At 47.7% G+C, this 14,069-nt stretch overlaps 1 protein-coding gene across 4 annotated transcripts in view; it reads left to right on the top strand.

Moving 5' to 3' along the window:
• Positions 1–14,069, top strand: part of Myo16 (myosin XVI) — a 524,759-nt gene that overhangs the window by 486,789 nt on the left and 23,901 nt on the right. For 3 of the 4 annotated variants that reach the window (XM_078016333.1, XM_078016331.1, XM_078016332.1), the window contains exons 33-34: positions 957–1,115; positions 11,315–11,406. In XM_078016333.1, the coding sequence (XP_077872459.1) occupies positions 957–1,115; positions 11,315–11,406 (251 nt within the window). The remainder of the gene's footprint in view (positions 1–956; positions 1,116–11,314; positions 11,407–14,069) is intronic. The other variant, XM_078016334.1, reaches the window with a different exon arrangement.

Consider the following 14,069-nt stretch of genomic DNA (forward strand, 5'->3'; position numbering starts at 1 on the left):
AGTATAATAATGCAAAAGATGTGTTATCGCTTTTGAATAATTTGTTAGTCTACACCTTTGAAAGGCCTAGCTTCAAGACAGTCAGAATCCACTGAGTATCAACGAAAAGCACAAACACAGCACAACTCGCCTTCTGTTCATCACCCCCTCCACGGTCTGGAGCTTCTTGGGGTTTCTGAGAAGTGAGAGTCAATCCAGGTCTTGGCCTGAGAGGGAACTGACACGGGAGGCTGCAGGCCAGGTGGAGAGGTGTACAGAGGGGCTGTAACCAACTCCTGCTTGATGTGTAGCTCTGGTCACTTGTAACCCTTCCTGAGGTCAAAGCACCCACCTTGGGACAGTCTGCCTGGGTGAGTGTGTTCCAAAGGCCACACACTGAGGTGTTCAAAAGCCTTCATTTGGTCTTTACTAAATATAGACAATGGCTTCTGACCTCATGCACCACAGGACACTCAATATAGGACAAAGAGTAAGTGTTTAATTATTTTAGTGTACAGAATCAGTGTAGTGCATTGGAAGTCTCCTTTTCCAAAAGGAATAATAAAAATGTATCATCACATTGAAAACATTTGTTATTTGTGAAAGCTGTAAGAATGTCTTACTATATTTCAATGTAATAATCCAGAATTCCGGATACATGAGCTTACGGCCTTCTCAACTTGAGCAACACTGCAATAAGCTGTGTGACCTATGACATCAAAAGTCATAAGTAAATGTTTGGAAATGACAAATTATGAAGTTGGCTTTTACCACTTAGTGTTTTCATTCATGTTTAACAGTGTTGCAACAATATTTGGTGAGTATCATATAGGCCAAAAATTTAAGGATTATTATCAATTTGTATTAACTATAATTAACATTTGATTTGGTGACCTTTATTATTTTCTTCATAGCTTTATTCATTTTTTCAGTACATTTTATCATACAAGAATAATCTTTTCTAAATTTTACTTTAGGTTTTGAAACTAACATGAACCTAACTGGACGGGATGATCCTAGTACATCAGAAATTGCTTCGGAGACTCAAGATAGAAATGCAAATAACCATGGAATTCAATTATCTAATTCACTATCTAGTGCTATTACTGCTGAAAATGGAAATTCCGTCTCAAATGGTAAGTACTTTTAAACTTAGAAGTAAATGGATGAAAGTTTTAAGCTGTATCAACTTTCTAGGAAGAATGAATTTAAAATATAAAAATGGAGTAGGCTTAATAACTGGAAAATAGGATCTAAACTGTGAACTGCACTGCAGGTATTATTGTCAGCATATTATCGCCTGGGTTAAGGAATTAAAATTGCACTCACTATTTGTGACTTTTCAGAAAGCTTTACAGTATTGGTCCATAAGAGCCAGTGTAAAATGAGTTTAAACTAAGAAGAAGGAGGAAATAGATGCTCCACCAATAACTTCAATTAAAAATATTTTTCTCATAATTAATAAATGTGAAACAAATTAATCTTGAAGGAATAGAAATAAATGCCAAAGTCCCTTCAGGTGTTTGAAGGGCATTAATGAGAACATTGCGTGGGAATCGGCTTGGCTGCAGGTATCTCAAATTGTGGAAACAGATATTTTTTCTCCTGTATAAAAGATGCCTACAGCATCTAGCCATGACTGGCCATGGTTTCCCTGGGCACATCCAGAAGAGCTGGGAAAAAGTCTTTTTGTTCAGTCTGATTGAAGGTGCTAGAGAACATTCAAGACAGAGAGCTACTGGAGGGGGCTGAAAGGGAGACAGGAGGCTCTGAGGCCAGAAGGACCGTCCTCTGGCTTTCCTCCCACGCAGGAGGCACATCCTGGCCCCGTGAAGGCAGCCAAGAAGCCCACCTGTGCTTCCTGTGGCCTGCTGGACTCTAGGTGCAAAGACCAAGCCTAGGACCAACCAGGACCTTCAGGGAGGGATTTCAAGTACCTATTCCAAAAGTCGGTGGCCAGACCCGGGAACCACGGCTCAGCCGTGAAACATCTCAACCTAAAGATGACCCAGGTGCTGCTGGAGCAACAGGGCCCACGGTTTCCAGGGAGAAACACGTGAACTCTCCCTAAAGACAATAATTGCATCCCAACCTCAAAATATTCCTGCAAACTGATTTTCAAATACAAAGTCCAACACACAGTCAAAAGCAGTAAGACAGGTCGGTGAGAAATCACTGCAGAAATAGCTGTCAGTCACAGCATATCCACAAGGAAGGGCTCAAAAGATTGGAGTCCAAAGATGTACACCTTCAAGTAAGAACGTGTGCCCTGGCCGTGTGGATGGGAGCACGGGGGGTTCAGCAGAAACGGGCAATCAAGAACAAAATAAAACACACACAGATTGTCAGATGGAAATTCTAAAATTGAAAAATTCAGTAATAAAATGAAGCATGATAGAGGATGAAATTAAACTTAATTAGACACGGTTGCTTAAAACAAAACAGAACCATCAGGGGAAATGGAAGATCATAGAGAACCTCCGGGGGGGGGGGGGCACAGAACAAAGAGAAGGGGGAAGACATGGCCCTGCTGGGCCTGGCCTGGGGAGAGCGCCTGCTGAGCATGGGGGCCACCCCGGGTTCTGTCCCAGCCGCTGGAGGGCTGCTGGAATCCTAGGACCAGGGCACATGGACGTGGCCAGAGGACAGACGTTGGTGAGGTTTCCCACCCTGGCCCCAGCACTGAGGAAAGCGGTGAGTGGTGCTGACTGTAAAACCCGAGACCCTCCTTCCAAACCCCCCAGCGGGCCTGCTGCTGGCGTCCACTGGAGGGAAAGGGAAGCAGTGCACAGGAACAGCTGGACACAAGGCTGACAGCACCTTCGCGCATGATCACCTGGGCCTAGTGTGATCTTTCCACTGGCGCCTGGATGGCCGCAGTTATCCATGCTGTGCAACACCTGCCCCCACCTCCCAATCCCTACCCCACCCCATCCCCGGCCTCCAACCCTTCCACACCCTCGGGCAAGGAAGATCTTAGAGGCTTTGTGCATCAAATGGTTGTGATTTTGTATTTTTTAGGGTCAGGAAGCTGGGCATGGCTCTGCAATGTGCCCTTGTTTAGCTTCCTCGTGAGGCAGGCATCAAACCAGCAGCAAACCCAGGTTTGGCTGAGGGATGGTGCATTTCCAAGGTCATGTGTGGGGTTTTTGCAAGCCTCAGAGAATCCTAGTCAGTCCATTCACATGGCCTCTTCCTAGAGCAGCCTCATAGCCGGGCAGCAGGCTTCCCCCTGGGAAAGCACAGAGCAGCCAAGAAGAGAGCTGCAGTCTCCTTGGTGAGTCCACACTGCATGAGGACGGAGCCCGTGAGCTGAGTGCCCAGAGGCGGGCTCACTGGAGCTTCTCACAGGGCACCTCACAGGGCATCCTACAGGGCACCTTATAGGTATCCTGCAGGACACCCTACAGGGCACCCTACAGGGCACCTTACAGGGCATCCTCAGGGCACCCTACAGGGCATCTTACAGAGCATCCTCAGGGCACCTTACAGGCCATCCTCAGGGCACCCTACAGGGCACCTTACAGGGCATCCTACAGTGCACCCTACAGGGCATCCTCAGGGCACCCTACAGGGCACCTTACAGGCCATCCTCAGGGCACCCTACAGGGCATCTTACAGGCTTGACTAGCACACGGTGGACTCTGTAGCCGATGGGAACAACCCTCTACTGTGCACAAAACAGAACAAACAGCAGCAGAAACCCAAGAGACAATCTGCGATGGTGCAGATGACTGGGCAAACAGAACCTGAAGGCCACAGTGCACTCCTGCAGATACAGGAGTGGGTGCCAGAGCGGGGGTGACGGCAGGAGCAGCCTGCAGAGGCACACCAGGTGCTGCCGACACACAGAGGCTGTGCTCCTGCAGGCCAGGGACGTGCACCCTGAGGAGGACCCACCCGTCTGTGTAGTAAGCCCAACTGAGCCTGGCTTTTATTTTTAAATTCAAACCTACGGAAAGCCTGAGTAGAAAAATGAAAATAAAACCACTGCCAGGGTCATAGTGAGATTCTTGTAAAATAAAGGCTAACCACGAATCCTAAAGCAGCCAGGGGTTTAAAAGAGGCAAATGACCACCAAAGGAGCAGCTGAGGCCCAAAGACAAGTAGAAGGGCATACTTCACATGCTCAAAGAAAATAACTGGTGACACCAATTTTTAAAAGTAACAAAAAATTCCTGTAAAAATGAAAGGGAGTTAAGAATATTTTTAGAAAAAAAATAAAAACATAAAGGATTAAGCATTTGGTGGACTTGGAATGCTCAGAGGTAGAAGAAGGCATGAAAAATCACTTAAAAGGTGAGTGCAGTCGGTAGCAAAACTCTCTAATATCATACAGGACAAATCCCACCTGCCAGCTGCATCCTCAACGTCAATCAACTCAAAAGATGGAGAAGAGGGCAAAAGAGGCCTGACCACCTGAAAGGCGGAACAAGTGGGTCTTGGTGGAAGGTCTAAGGACGTACATGGAGAAAACTTAAAAGAATTAAACTCTAAAGGACTCGTTTAGTGCAAACTGTGGCATGAATAACTCATAACACAGTACTTTACAGACTAAGAGCTCTCCTGCCAGGCTGGTGACACGGGAGGGTACTGAGAGTCCACGCAGAGGGGAAGCTAGGGCTCCACAGTGTTCAGAAGTTCTTGAATCCAGAAATCCATGCATTCAAGAAAAAAAACAAAGTCTGAATTGAAAACCAAAATATTCCAACTAACGTCCGTGAAAATAAGACAGAACCTGTGGGGGGTGGCTGAGGTCTCAACGGATGGTCACAGGTAGCTTTAAACCTATGTGCTAGGAGAGAAGGGGGATCCAAATAAGGGTGGAGGAGCAGAAAATAAGCACCAAGAAAGTAGGAGGGAAGATGCAGTAAGGCAAGGACATACTTCACTGAAATACAGAGAACAAGACCAATGTTGGTTCTTTGGGAAAAGAAGTGTTCCTTGGAAACATTAACAGACTTGATAATCCACTAGCCAGGGTGACAGAATAAAGAGGGTGCAAAAACGAAAAAAAAAACAACACACATATTCTAGGGGAGAAAGGGATGCCCCCTCCCATCTGTGGGGGGGGGGGGTCATTGATGTGTGCGGCAGCTACAATCCCACAATGTTTTAAAAAACTAGAGAGATGGGAAAGGGGTGTCCACGCAGGCGCAGGAAGGAAGGGAATTTCCCTCCCTCAAAGGTTTAATTTTTCAGAACTTTGAGGCTAAAGACAAAAGCTACCACTTGGGAAAGGGTCTTAGAAAACTTAATACAAAAAGCTCCAAGTCTTGCTCTACAAAAATTTCACCGAAATGCAAAAATCAACCATGCAAATGAAACCGCTCCAGACCCAAATGGAAATGTTCATGGAACATGCTCCTTGAGATTGATACCAGAGAACTGAGCCTTTGGCAATCGCAGGCTTCTAAACTCCAGCATGAAACAAATAGTGCAGGTCCATACCCTGGACACAGATTTATGTGTTTTCCCTTAAATGCTTATGGCAAGCAGATTTTAAAGCTGTTCCTGTGTGGACATTAATTGAAGATCACTTGAAAATCTCGAGTTATGTGCACAAAAGAAAAATCATTTCAATTGGGGAACAGTCTCTCAAAGCAACTGGACGTGTATACGCTGGTCTACTCTTGTGAAAACCATCAATTTCTGGATGCCCGACACTTTCCCCAGGACTATTAAAATATCCAGCTGCATGCCCTGTGTACCAGGGTTCCTCTAGGCATCCTCTGATTGAAACAGTGATGGATGTTGCAGATGAACCAGTAAGTGCTGTGCAGAGGACAGAGTCAGGAGGTTTCTCCATCTGTATTGGACAACTTGAACAAATGTCCCTGTGTGCAGCATTTGATCTGGTCACGATAACACTTAAGGCAATTAACGGTACAGAATCATAATTCAGATAGTACAGTGTCCTTTCTAAATAAAGGCACAAGATGAAAGTAAATGTTTAAAATAACTTAAAGTTCTAATTGGAACAGAAATAGTGTTATTTTCTAGGAAATGATTTCTCTTTTGAATGCCAGTATCTGCATGCTACCTCTGTTTCCCAGAAATAATTATCTGTTTGCTCATTTGCTGAAATATAGTTATGTGTGGGTAATTATAGCTATCACTTACTTTAATTGCCATCTTTTTACTGATGTGAACACAGACTTGGATATTTTTTTGTGTGTGTACTTAATTATTCCCTGGACTTGTGGTTATTTATCATTAGATTAGAAAGCAGTTTTTAATGTTAGAACATTTTAGCTATATCAAACAAAGTGTTGTGAATATAAAGATGTTTATTTTGTGGGGAAATAGAGATATAAAAATTTCCAACTAGGACATTTTATCATCAGTATGATTTTCTTTCTTGCTGCTCAATGAATATACATTTTATTGCTGAGCATCAGGAAAAATGGCAATTAAAGAATAGAGCCATTACATTTGGGTCTGCCTTTCTCTTTCTGTGAAGATGCCTCTTTTTCATCTGCTTTATGTCCATCCTTGGTACAGAGTAAGGCTTGCTCAGAGGCAGGACTTTGCATTTTTTTGCATGGGCTTGAGGGCCGTGCTGGACTCAGCAGTCATATCCAAACCACACTGATCTGGACATACTGAAGCATGGCTTCTGGCAGCCCTGGCACAGGACCACCACTGCCCCAGGACCACCATGGGCCCAGGAGCCTCTGGCTGGAGCCCAGAAAATAGGCTTCCATGCACATCCCACCACCTCCCTGATTCATAGGAACTGCAGAGATGCTTTGGAATTTGTACAGTCATCTGACTCAACGCCCAAGGGCCAGAGAAGGGGAAACAAGCCTTCACTTGACAATCTGGAATGTTCTCTGATTGTCTACTGTGAGTAACAGCAGTTGCCTTTGCAAAGAAAGCAAGCTCCTATGGCATCCACTGAGCCCTGCCCGACTCCTGCTTCTGGTGAAAAGGGCTTTGAAGTCATATTACATCATGTCTCATTTGGACCTCATTCATTGAGTTGAGTTTTTTTTTTTTTTTCCCAGCTCAGTTGGGAGTGGAGGTTGTAAATGATGTGCTAGATAATCACTCGGAAGTCCTGTTCCTGATGCTTGAGGGGTCACCCCGCCCGTGTCAGACCCCCAGCTCTGACACAAGACAATTCCATGACCATGGGCCCAGCATGTCTCGGCTTCTTCGTTTTCTTATTTTAAAAACAGGGATGATCAAGAGTCTGCTCCTGGGCTGCTCTGGGTATTCAGTGTGGCAGTGCAGACACGAAGTTGGTGCCCAATAAATGCCACCTGCACACTATTGTCTTAAAATCCCAGGGACTTTGGAGCTGGAGGATCCACAGCATTGAGCAACACAAGCAGAAGTTATAGCAGGAAGCAGAGGGGAGCAGGTGGTGGATCCATGTCTCCAAGACCGTGCAGGTGGCTCCAGGGCTTACAGGCACATAGATCCAGTGCACCCAGGGATAGTCAAATGTGCATGTCATTCTGATGGCCTGCCCTGGTATTCAGGGCAGTGATGGACAGTGTAATCTGGAGCTTCTGGAGTGAACCAATTGAGACTACATGGGTATGATTCAGGGGGAGGACTGCTGTGTTTTCAAAGTAACAAGAAGGGCAGAATGGTAGGGAAACCTCGTGAAGGGGCAGGTGCGCTGCAGGCCCTTGAAGAGTACGTTGAGGATGTGGATTGCACGTAGGTGCTGTGCTGTCTGCAGTGGCCAGATGACATCTGAGCAACTCAAGTGTCCCCTTTGTGTGTTCAGTGAACATGAGAGAACATTGACAGTGGTGTCAAAAGAGGTTAGGAGCCAAGGCCGTCAGCGATAAGTGTCCAGCAAATCAGGGGAGCAAGGATCGCTGTTACCGTCCACGTCCATGAGGGCATTCCACTGGGCTGGGATGGCCAAGGCTGCTTCTGGGGGAAGGGTGGACTTTTCAAAATCAGCAGAGGAGAGGAGGTTTGCGAATTTGCTGCCCAGTGTTATCTGCGGCAGGAATGGGAACTGAGGCATGGGTGAGTAGGTAAGATGGGAAACAGATTGCCCAGTACAAGCGTACAGGGCCTTGAACGAGAGCTTAGAGAGCCACTCTGTCCTTGCTTTGCTGTTCTTGAGAAATGTGCCTGGTTGTGCTATTGAGGTGACTGTGCAACGGGCCATGAGCTGGGCGTGCCAGGCTCACGTGTGTCTCTGGGCCTTGGCAGTCTTTGTGGACAGTCAAGGCTGTTACAGAACAAGCTGCCAGAAGAGTTGAGAGAGTCTCCATGAGTGAGTCCACTTAGAGGTGAGTGGTGGAACTCTGCGCCCTTAGGCAGGGACAGGGGGTTGTCAAAGAGGAGAGTAATTCCCTAGATGGGTTTGCAGTTCAACAAATGGAGACTTCTGACTCCAGGTCACATAAATGCTGATCACACCCTTGGAGTTCAGGTGGGGGCTCCAGATGGAGGATGGGAAAGGCTGGTTTTCAACGAGGCTGGACACATGGGGGGTATTTGTGGCGCTGAAGAGGGAGGAGAAGGAACATCTGGCTGAGAATGTTCAAACTCTGAGAAGAGCAGAAATGGACGCACAGAACAGGATGTCAAGAGAGACCACAGCTGTCAATCTCATGGAAACGAGAGGAGAGTCTTCGAGATCAGAGCCGTGGTGAGCCACGAGGATGTGAAAAGGGGGCCCACACCCCGTAGTTGTGGACTGGACAACATGGGTCCTACAGAGTGACAGACAGGGACTACCAGATTCTGACTGGCTCGGCACACACCGCCCAGGGCCGCCCACCCTCACAGTTCACCCGGCTCCCCTCCACCTCAGGGGCTTCTGTGCACCCCTGGGCAGGTGTGTGGACTGCGTGACAGGAGCTTCTCCCTTCCTTGAGCCTGTGGAGAGCACCCAGAACTCTGGGGCCAGAAGGAGCATGTCCCAGCCCTTCCTCTTTGTGTCCCGGGAGGTCTGATTTGCCGCCCTCAGAGCAGCCCTTCCTCTACTTGTGGACCCTCAAGGCTGTTAGAGATCAAGCTTCCAGTTCCCCCACACCGGCTCACGGGCCCGGGCGCCCCCTTTATCTGCTGGAAGCAGCAAGGATTTCCGCCAGGCCAGGCGTCTCCTGCCCAGGGCTCCTCTCCACTCCTCCTCTTGGAGGAGACCCTTCTCATGTGCACTTCCACCTCCTGCCCTGGGCCCTCACCTGGCTGCGTCTCCACCTGTGCACCTGCTCAGCCCTGCGCCAGCTGTTGCCCTGTTGAGTTGGCCGCAGGTTCCAGACTGTAGCAGGTGGGGACTGAACTCAGCTTCAATGCAGTGCTGTCCCTCTCTTCTCAGAAGTCTGCAGTGCCCTCTCTTGTCTCCAGAACACAGTCAGTCACTCTCCTGTAGAATCTTCTGCAAACCCTCTGAACCCCTGGCCTGCTTTACTTCCAGAACAATCACTGGTTCCCTCCCCTGGCCTGGGGCAACCTTGAGCTTCGCTGCATGTTCTCCTTTCCCTCCCACCAGGTGGGTCTCCCCAGCCCGCTCCTCCTTTCGCATTCTCCCCTCTCCAGGCGGCTTGCAGCAACCACAGGGCTTTGTGAGTCCCTGCCGGCAGAACGCACCTGTGGAACCTGTACCCTGTGGACCCGCAGTCCCCTGTGGTGCTCGGGCTGCGTGTCACTCCCAGTAAGATAGGAGCTTCTCATCAGGGGAGACTTCCTCGCCACGGTGTTTCTCGGTTATTCAGAGGATGTTCATAAATAATTCCTCATTTTATCTAATCGATCCCGGGTAATGCACATGTGCTATTGATTAGGTTCTGGGTTTTTGTTTTTATAATCTAAACTGACTTTCTGTTTTGATTCTAAGAGAAAACATCTAATTTATAATTCAGTTTTGGAAACTTGATCATGTTTTCCTTCTCCTGCCTCAGATCCCCTGTCTCAGTAAGATGCCAGGTGAGCTAGACATGTGTCCTAGTGGTGGACCGGCCTGCCTGCCCCTCGGTCCCTCATCCCCCTCTAAGAGGGAGCCTCTCACAGAACCCCAAGCCCTTTCCTGTTTTCGTGCCTGGATTTCCCACTTGTGCACCAGGTTAGGCCCCAGGCTCCCTTCCACCTGTCTGGGTTCTGGATTGCTCAACACTAACTGCTGGGCTGCACCCTTTCCTACCTTCTGCTGCCAGTATCTAAATACAGTAGGCCCCCTTGCCAGCGGGGGATGTTGCCACTGCTTATGGCAAGGGCCCTTTCTCCAGCACCAGGCTCTTGAGGTGTCTCAGGTCCAGGGGCAACTGTGACTTACCCTGCCCAGTGAAGTCAGCCTTCACGAGGAGGTGTTTGTACGTTTAGCCAGGTCAGTCGGCAGGCCTTGTTAGATGCCGATAGGCTCGCATGGACTTCCCTGAGGAACTACCTGTCTCCTGTAACTGGAACAACGTGCAGTGATTTTCTAATGGTTTTTAATTTAGGAATCATGTATATGTTTAATCAATTAAACCATGTAGTTAATGATGCTTTCAGACGAGAGGAGTAATTGCTTTGGTACTTAAAGTTCTCTGGTTGAATTCATTCCAGTGGATAGTTATTGCTCCTTTTATCCGGTCCTCTTTATTAACCAAGTCACTTCTGGCAATGCAGGGGGTCCCTATCACCATGGTTCCCAACCTTGCAGGCAGACAGATGGGTTCCCAAGGTGCACCTAGCAATGGGAACACCGAAGTTTTGAGTTGAGTGCTACTGACAAGTAGTAGGTAGAGGCCAGGGACACTGCTCAACACCCTCAATGCATAGGACAGTCTCACCAGTGCCGAGTGGAGAAATGTGAGAGATAACAAAGTCCTTTGGGGCCGCAGGATTACTTCTATGCCTTTGGCGGCGGGCAGCGGGGGTGGTGCTGTTAAAATTCCCTGGATTCCAATCCATGGTGCATCTTTAGCTGTGGACAAAATGACCTGTGACCCGTGGACTCAGCAGACACACACACTTGGTGTCCTCTCCATTTCCTGCTCTCCCTCCCTGCTGCCTCTCAAGAGCCTTTTCCAGAATCCAGGTGGACTACTCTTCTCTGGCCCTTCCCCCATCAACGCTGCTTCAAATTCTCCTCAGTAGAGAAGTCCCTCTGTCCCCTCCCTCCAGGGCTCCCTTGTGACACGGTGACTCATTTCTTCATTACATCTTCTCTGTCCTGCTGGTGTATTTCCACAGTGTGTGCAACTGTGGCAACACACTGTGTCCCACACTCAGCGGGAAACTCCGTACTCAGTGAGCGCTCACTGACGTTTCAAGCCCGGAACCCTAACGAGGGCGGCTTGGTCCAGTGCTGAAGAGGTTGCTTCAGGTGGGGAGGGAGACGCCACTGAACAGGGCTTTGTGCTGTGCTCCGCAGGCTCGCCTGAAGAGGACCGGTACTCACGGCTGAGTGTGAGTGGCACGGCCACGCCGTCGCTCCAGAGGCACCGGGACAGCCACACGACTCAGGTAGAGTGCCGCGTGTCCACTCCACTTTCAGCATGTTGTGACCCGGAGCTCACTTTTCCCCTCCTCTGCCCTAAGCTCTTCAACCCAACTTCCCTCCTCTCTCCCTACTCACTCCAGGTTTCTGCTTGCAGAAAAAAATAGAGAGAATATCCAAACCCCGTAAAAATCAATAAATATTTTAAAGTAAAACATCATGGATGTTTTAGGTGACGGTGATCTCACAACTGCTAAATGACAATATTTTCTGAATTTGACATCAGCTAAAATAGGCAGCGGGAAGTGGCCGCAGCATGGACAACTCGAAGCCCTGTGGCCGGCCATTCAGCCCCACAGGCTCCATGCAGTCCAGCCCCGTCTGGGCCACAGCACAGGACGGGAGCTCCATGCATCGCGTGAGAGCACAACTCACATCGCTGTTTGTGCAGCTCATGGATCTCATGTCCACACTCGTGGTGGTTGGCCCTAAAAATGTCACCAAATAAGGTTTATTCAAGAGAAAACAAAGACATGAGCATTTTTTGAAATATGAAAAATTTATGTAATAGGGTGTTCTTTTCTCTTAATGTTGATTTTTAAGTCCTACTTTTAATAATTATCTTTTAAAATGATGTGGCCTTGCATTTAGGGTGCTGCCCGACCCAACAATTAGGGCGCTTATTATCAACACATTAAAATACTGTTGCTTTAGCAACAGGATTCTCAGCTTCGATGAAGTTCCAGTACAGTTTGTATCATGTCAAGCATCTACATAGAAGCTGAAAATGTCTCAGCTGAGAATCCACATGTTCCCGTGAAATCAACTGTCCAGCTAGTAATCATCAGGATATCTGGAATTAGGTAGGCGTGGCCACATTGCCAGCTGAGATTTCCCAGATAACACTGATGAAGTCCTGAGGAAATCAGTGATTTCAGTCTTAGAGTGTGCAATCTGCTAGAACCACTTGTGCTGATGTCTGGACGCTGAACTAGCGAGAAAATGCTGGTGGTAGTAAGGGAGTGTCCTGCTGTCCCCTGTGCTCCTTGGAGATGCATCTACTCTGTGATCATTCACAGAGGAACCTACTCGTGGCGAGACGGGTTGGGTTTTTACTGTGGAGTTGACTCCTCCAGCTCACAGCACGGTAGGCCATCCGCCATCTTTTCCAGGGCTTCCACTACAGTGTGGTTCATAGGGAAAAGGAGTGATTTTGAGGAACGTTTCCTCCCAATCTTTCAGGGATTTGCCTGAGAAGTAAGGAGAGATGGGAAAAGACTCGTTTTCTCTGGGTTTTGAAGGGGCCCGTTTTCCGAGGCCGACTCCTCTGATGATGCAGAAGCTGCTGGTCATCTTACGTACTTTCCTTCCCCGAGTAAGTGGAAGGCCATGCTTCTCTTCCATGCAGATTGCGACCTCACCCTCGAGGACAGGTTCTTCAGGGCCGATACACTGGGAGAGTGATGTGACCCTGAGATCCAGAGGCCACACATCTTCCAGAAGCTCTCTCGTGAGGCGTTTATAGGGCAAGTTAGACACAGAGAGGCAGGTTTTCCAGCAATGGAATTCAACAGAGATTTCATGAAGAAAGTCAGTCCTGGATGCGTTGGTCCTAGAGCAGTGAAGCCAAATAGGGAACAAGAATTGAATCCCTCTCTGAGGACGTCAGGGCTGTACCCGGCTATCATTTAATGGCATCCTTTTAAGGAGCCGTGACATGCACGGGCATTATTGTAGATGAGAGGAGAGAGATGTCGTGCTGTGCGTAGGATCACCCAGAAAGTTCACTGAGGCTGGGTGGATGTCCGCTCGTGCACCCTGTTTCTGGAATGAACTAGCCATGAGCCACTAAAAGGAATGGAGGAGTCATCTTTCATAAATGTGAATTTATGAAAAAATTTTGGGGTCAAGATAAAAGACTAAGCAGCCTTCTTGGTGGTTTGTGATTTGGTGTTTTGGCTGTTGGTCTCACTTTTCAGTTTCTTACCCACCACAGTGAAGATGTAAAGGGAGAGCTGTCCCCTCCTACTTCTCCTCTGACAGCTGGACAGGTACTGGAGATAGGCTCAGCCTACCTACCAAGGATGTGTGGTGAGATATAAGGGACGAACAGAATGGACGTGGCGCCTTGGGTGGGGACAGTGCAGATCTGGGGCTCCACCCAGCGACAGCAGTGTTTGTCAGAGTGCCTCTGCTGCCTGGCGTCTCTTCCACCAGCCCATCTACCCACCTTTCCTCCAACTTCCATCTGCTGGAGATGTCCAGAGTTAGTTCTGTTGCTTGCAGAGAAGAATTCTGTCTGAAACACTAATTTAATTGTTATTACTTATCAAATCCATGTTACATTCAAGAAGTATTGTTTTATCCTAAGTGTATAGACTCTTCATTGATATTTATTTTTTTCATTTATTTTTAATATGGTGTAGAACACTTTATAATAGGAGCAGAGCCTTGATAAATGGTTGTTGTTTCTTTTATTGAGATAACAACACACAGAAAATACAGTTTATGTTGTATTCCATCATAACCTTTTATTAACTTGCCAAATATAAGTCTTTGCATGAAAGTAGTAAAAAATGAGTTTATTAAAAGTAGTCAAAAATAGTGTAAGTTGGGGTAGTAACTGAGTCATAAAAGCAGCTGTGCCCATGTGGTCCTTATATAGAAGGCTCAGTAGGTCCATCCTGTG

Source organism: Ictidomys tridecemlineatus, chromosome 6, assembly GCF_052094955.1.
Source record: "Ictidomys tridecemlineatus isolate mIctTri1 chromosome 6, mIctTri1.hap1, whole genome shotgun sequence".
Taxonomy (NCBI): Eukaryota; Metazoa; Chordata; class Mammalia; order Rodentia; family Sciuridae; genus Ictidomys; species Ictidomys tridecemlineatus.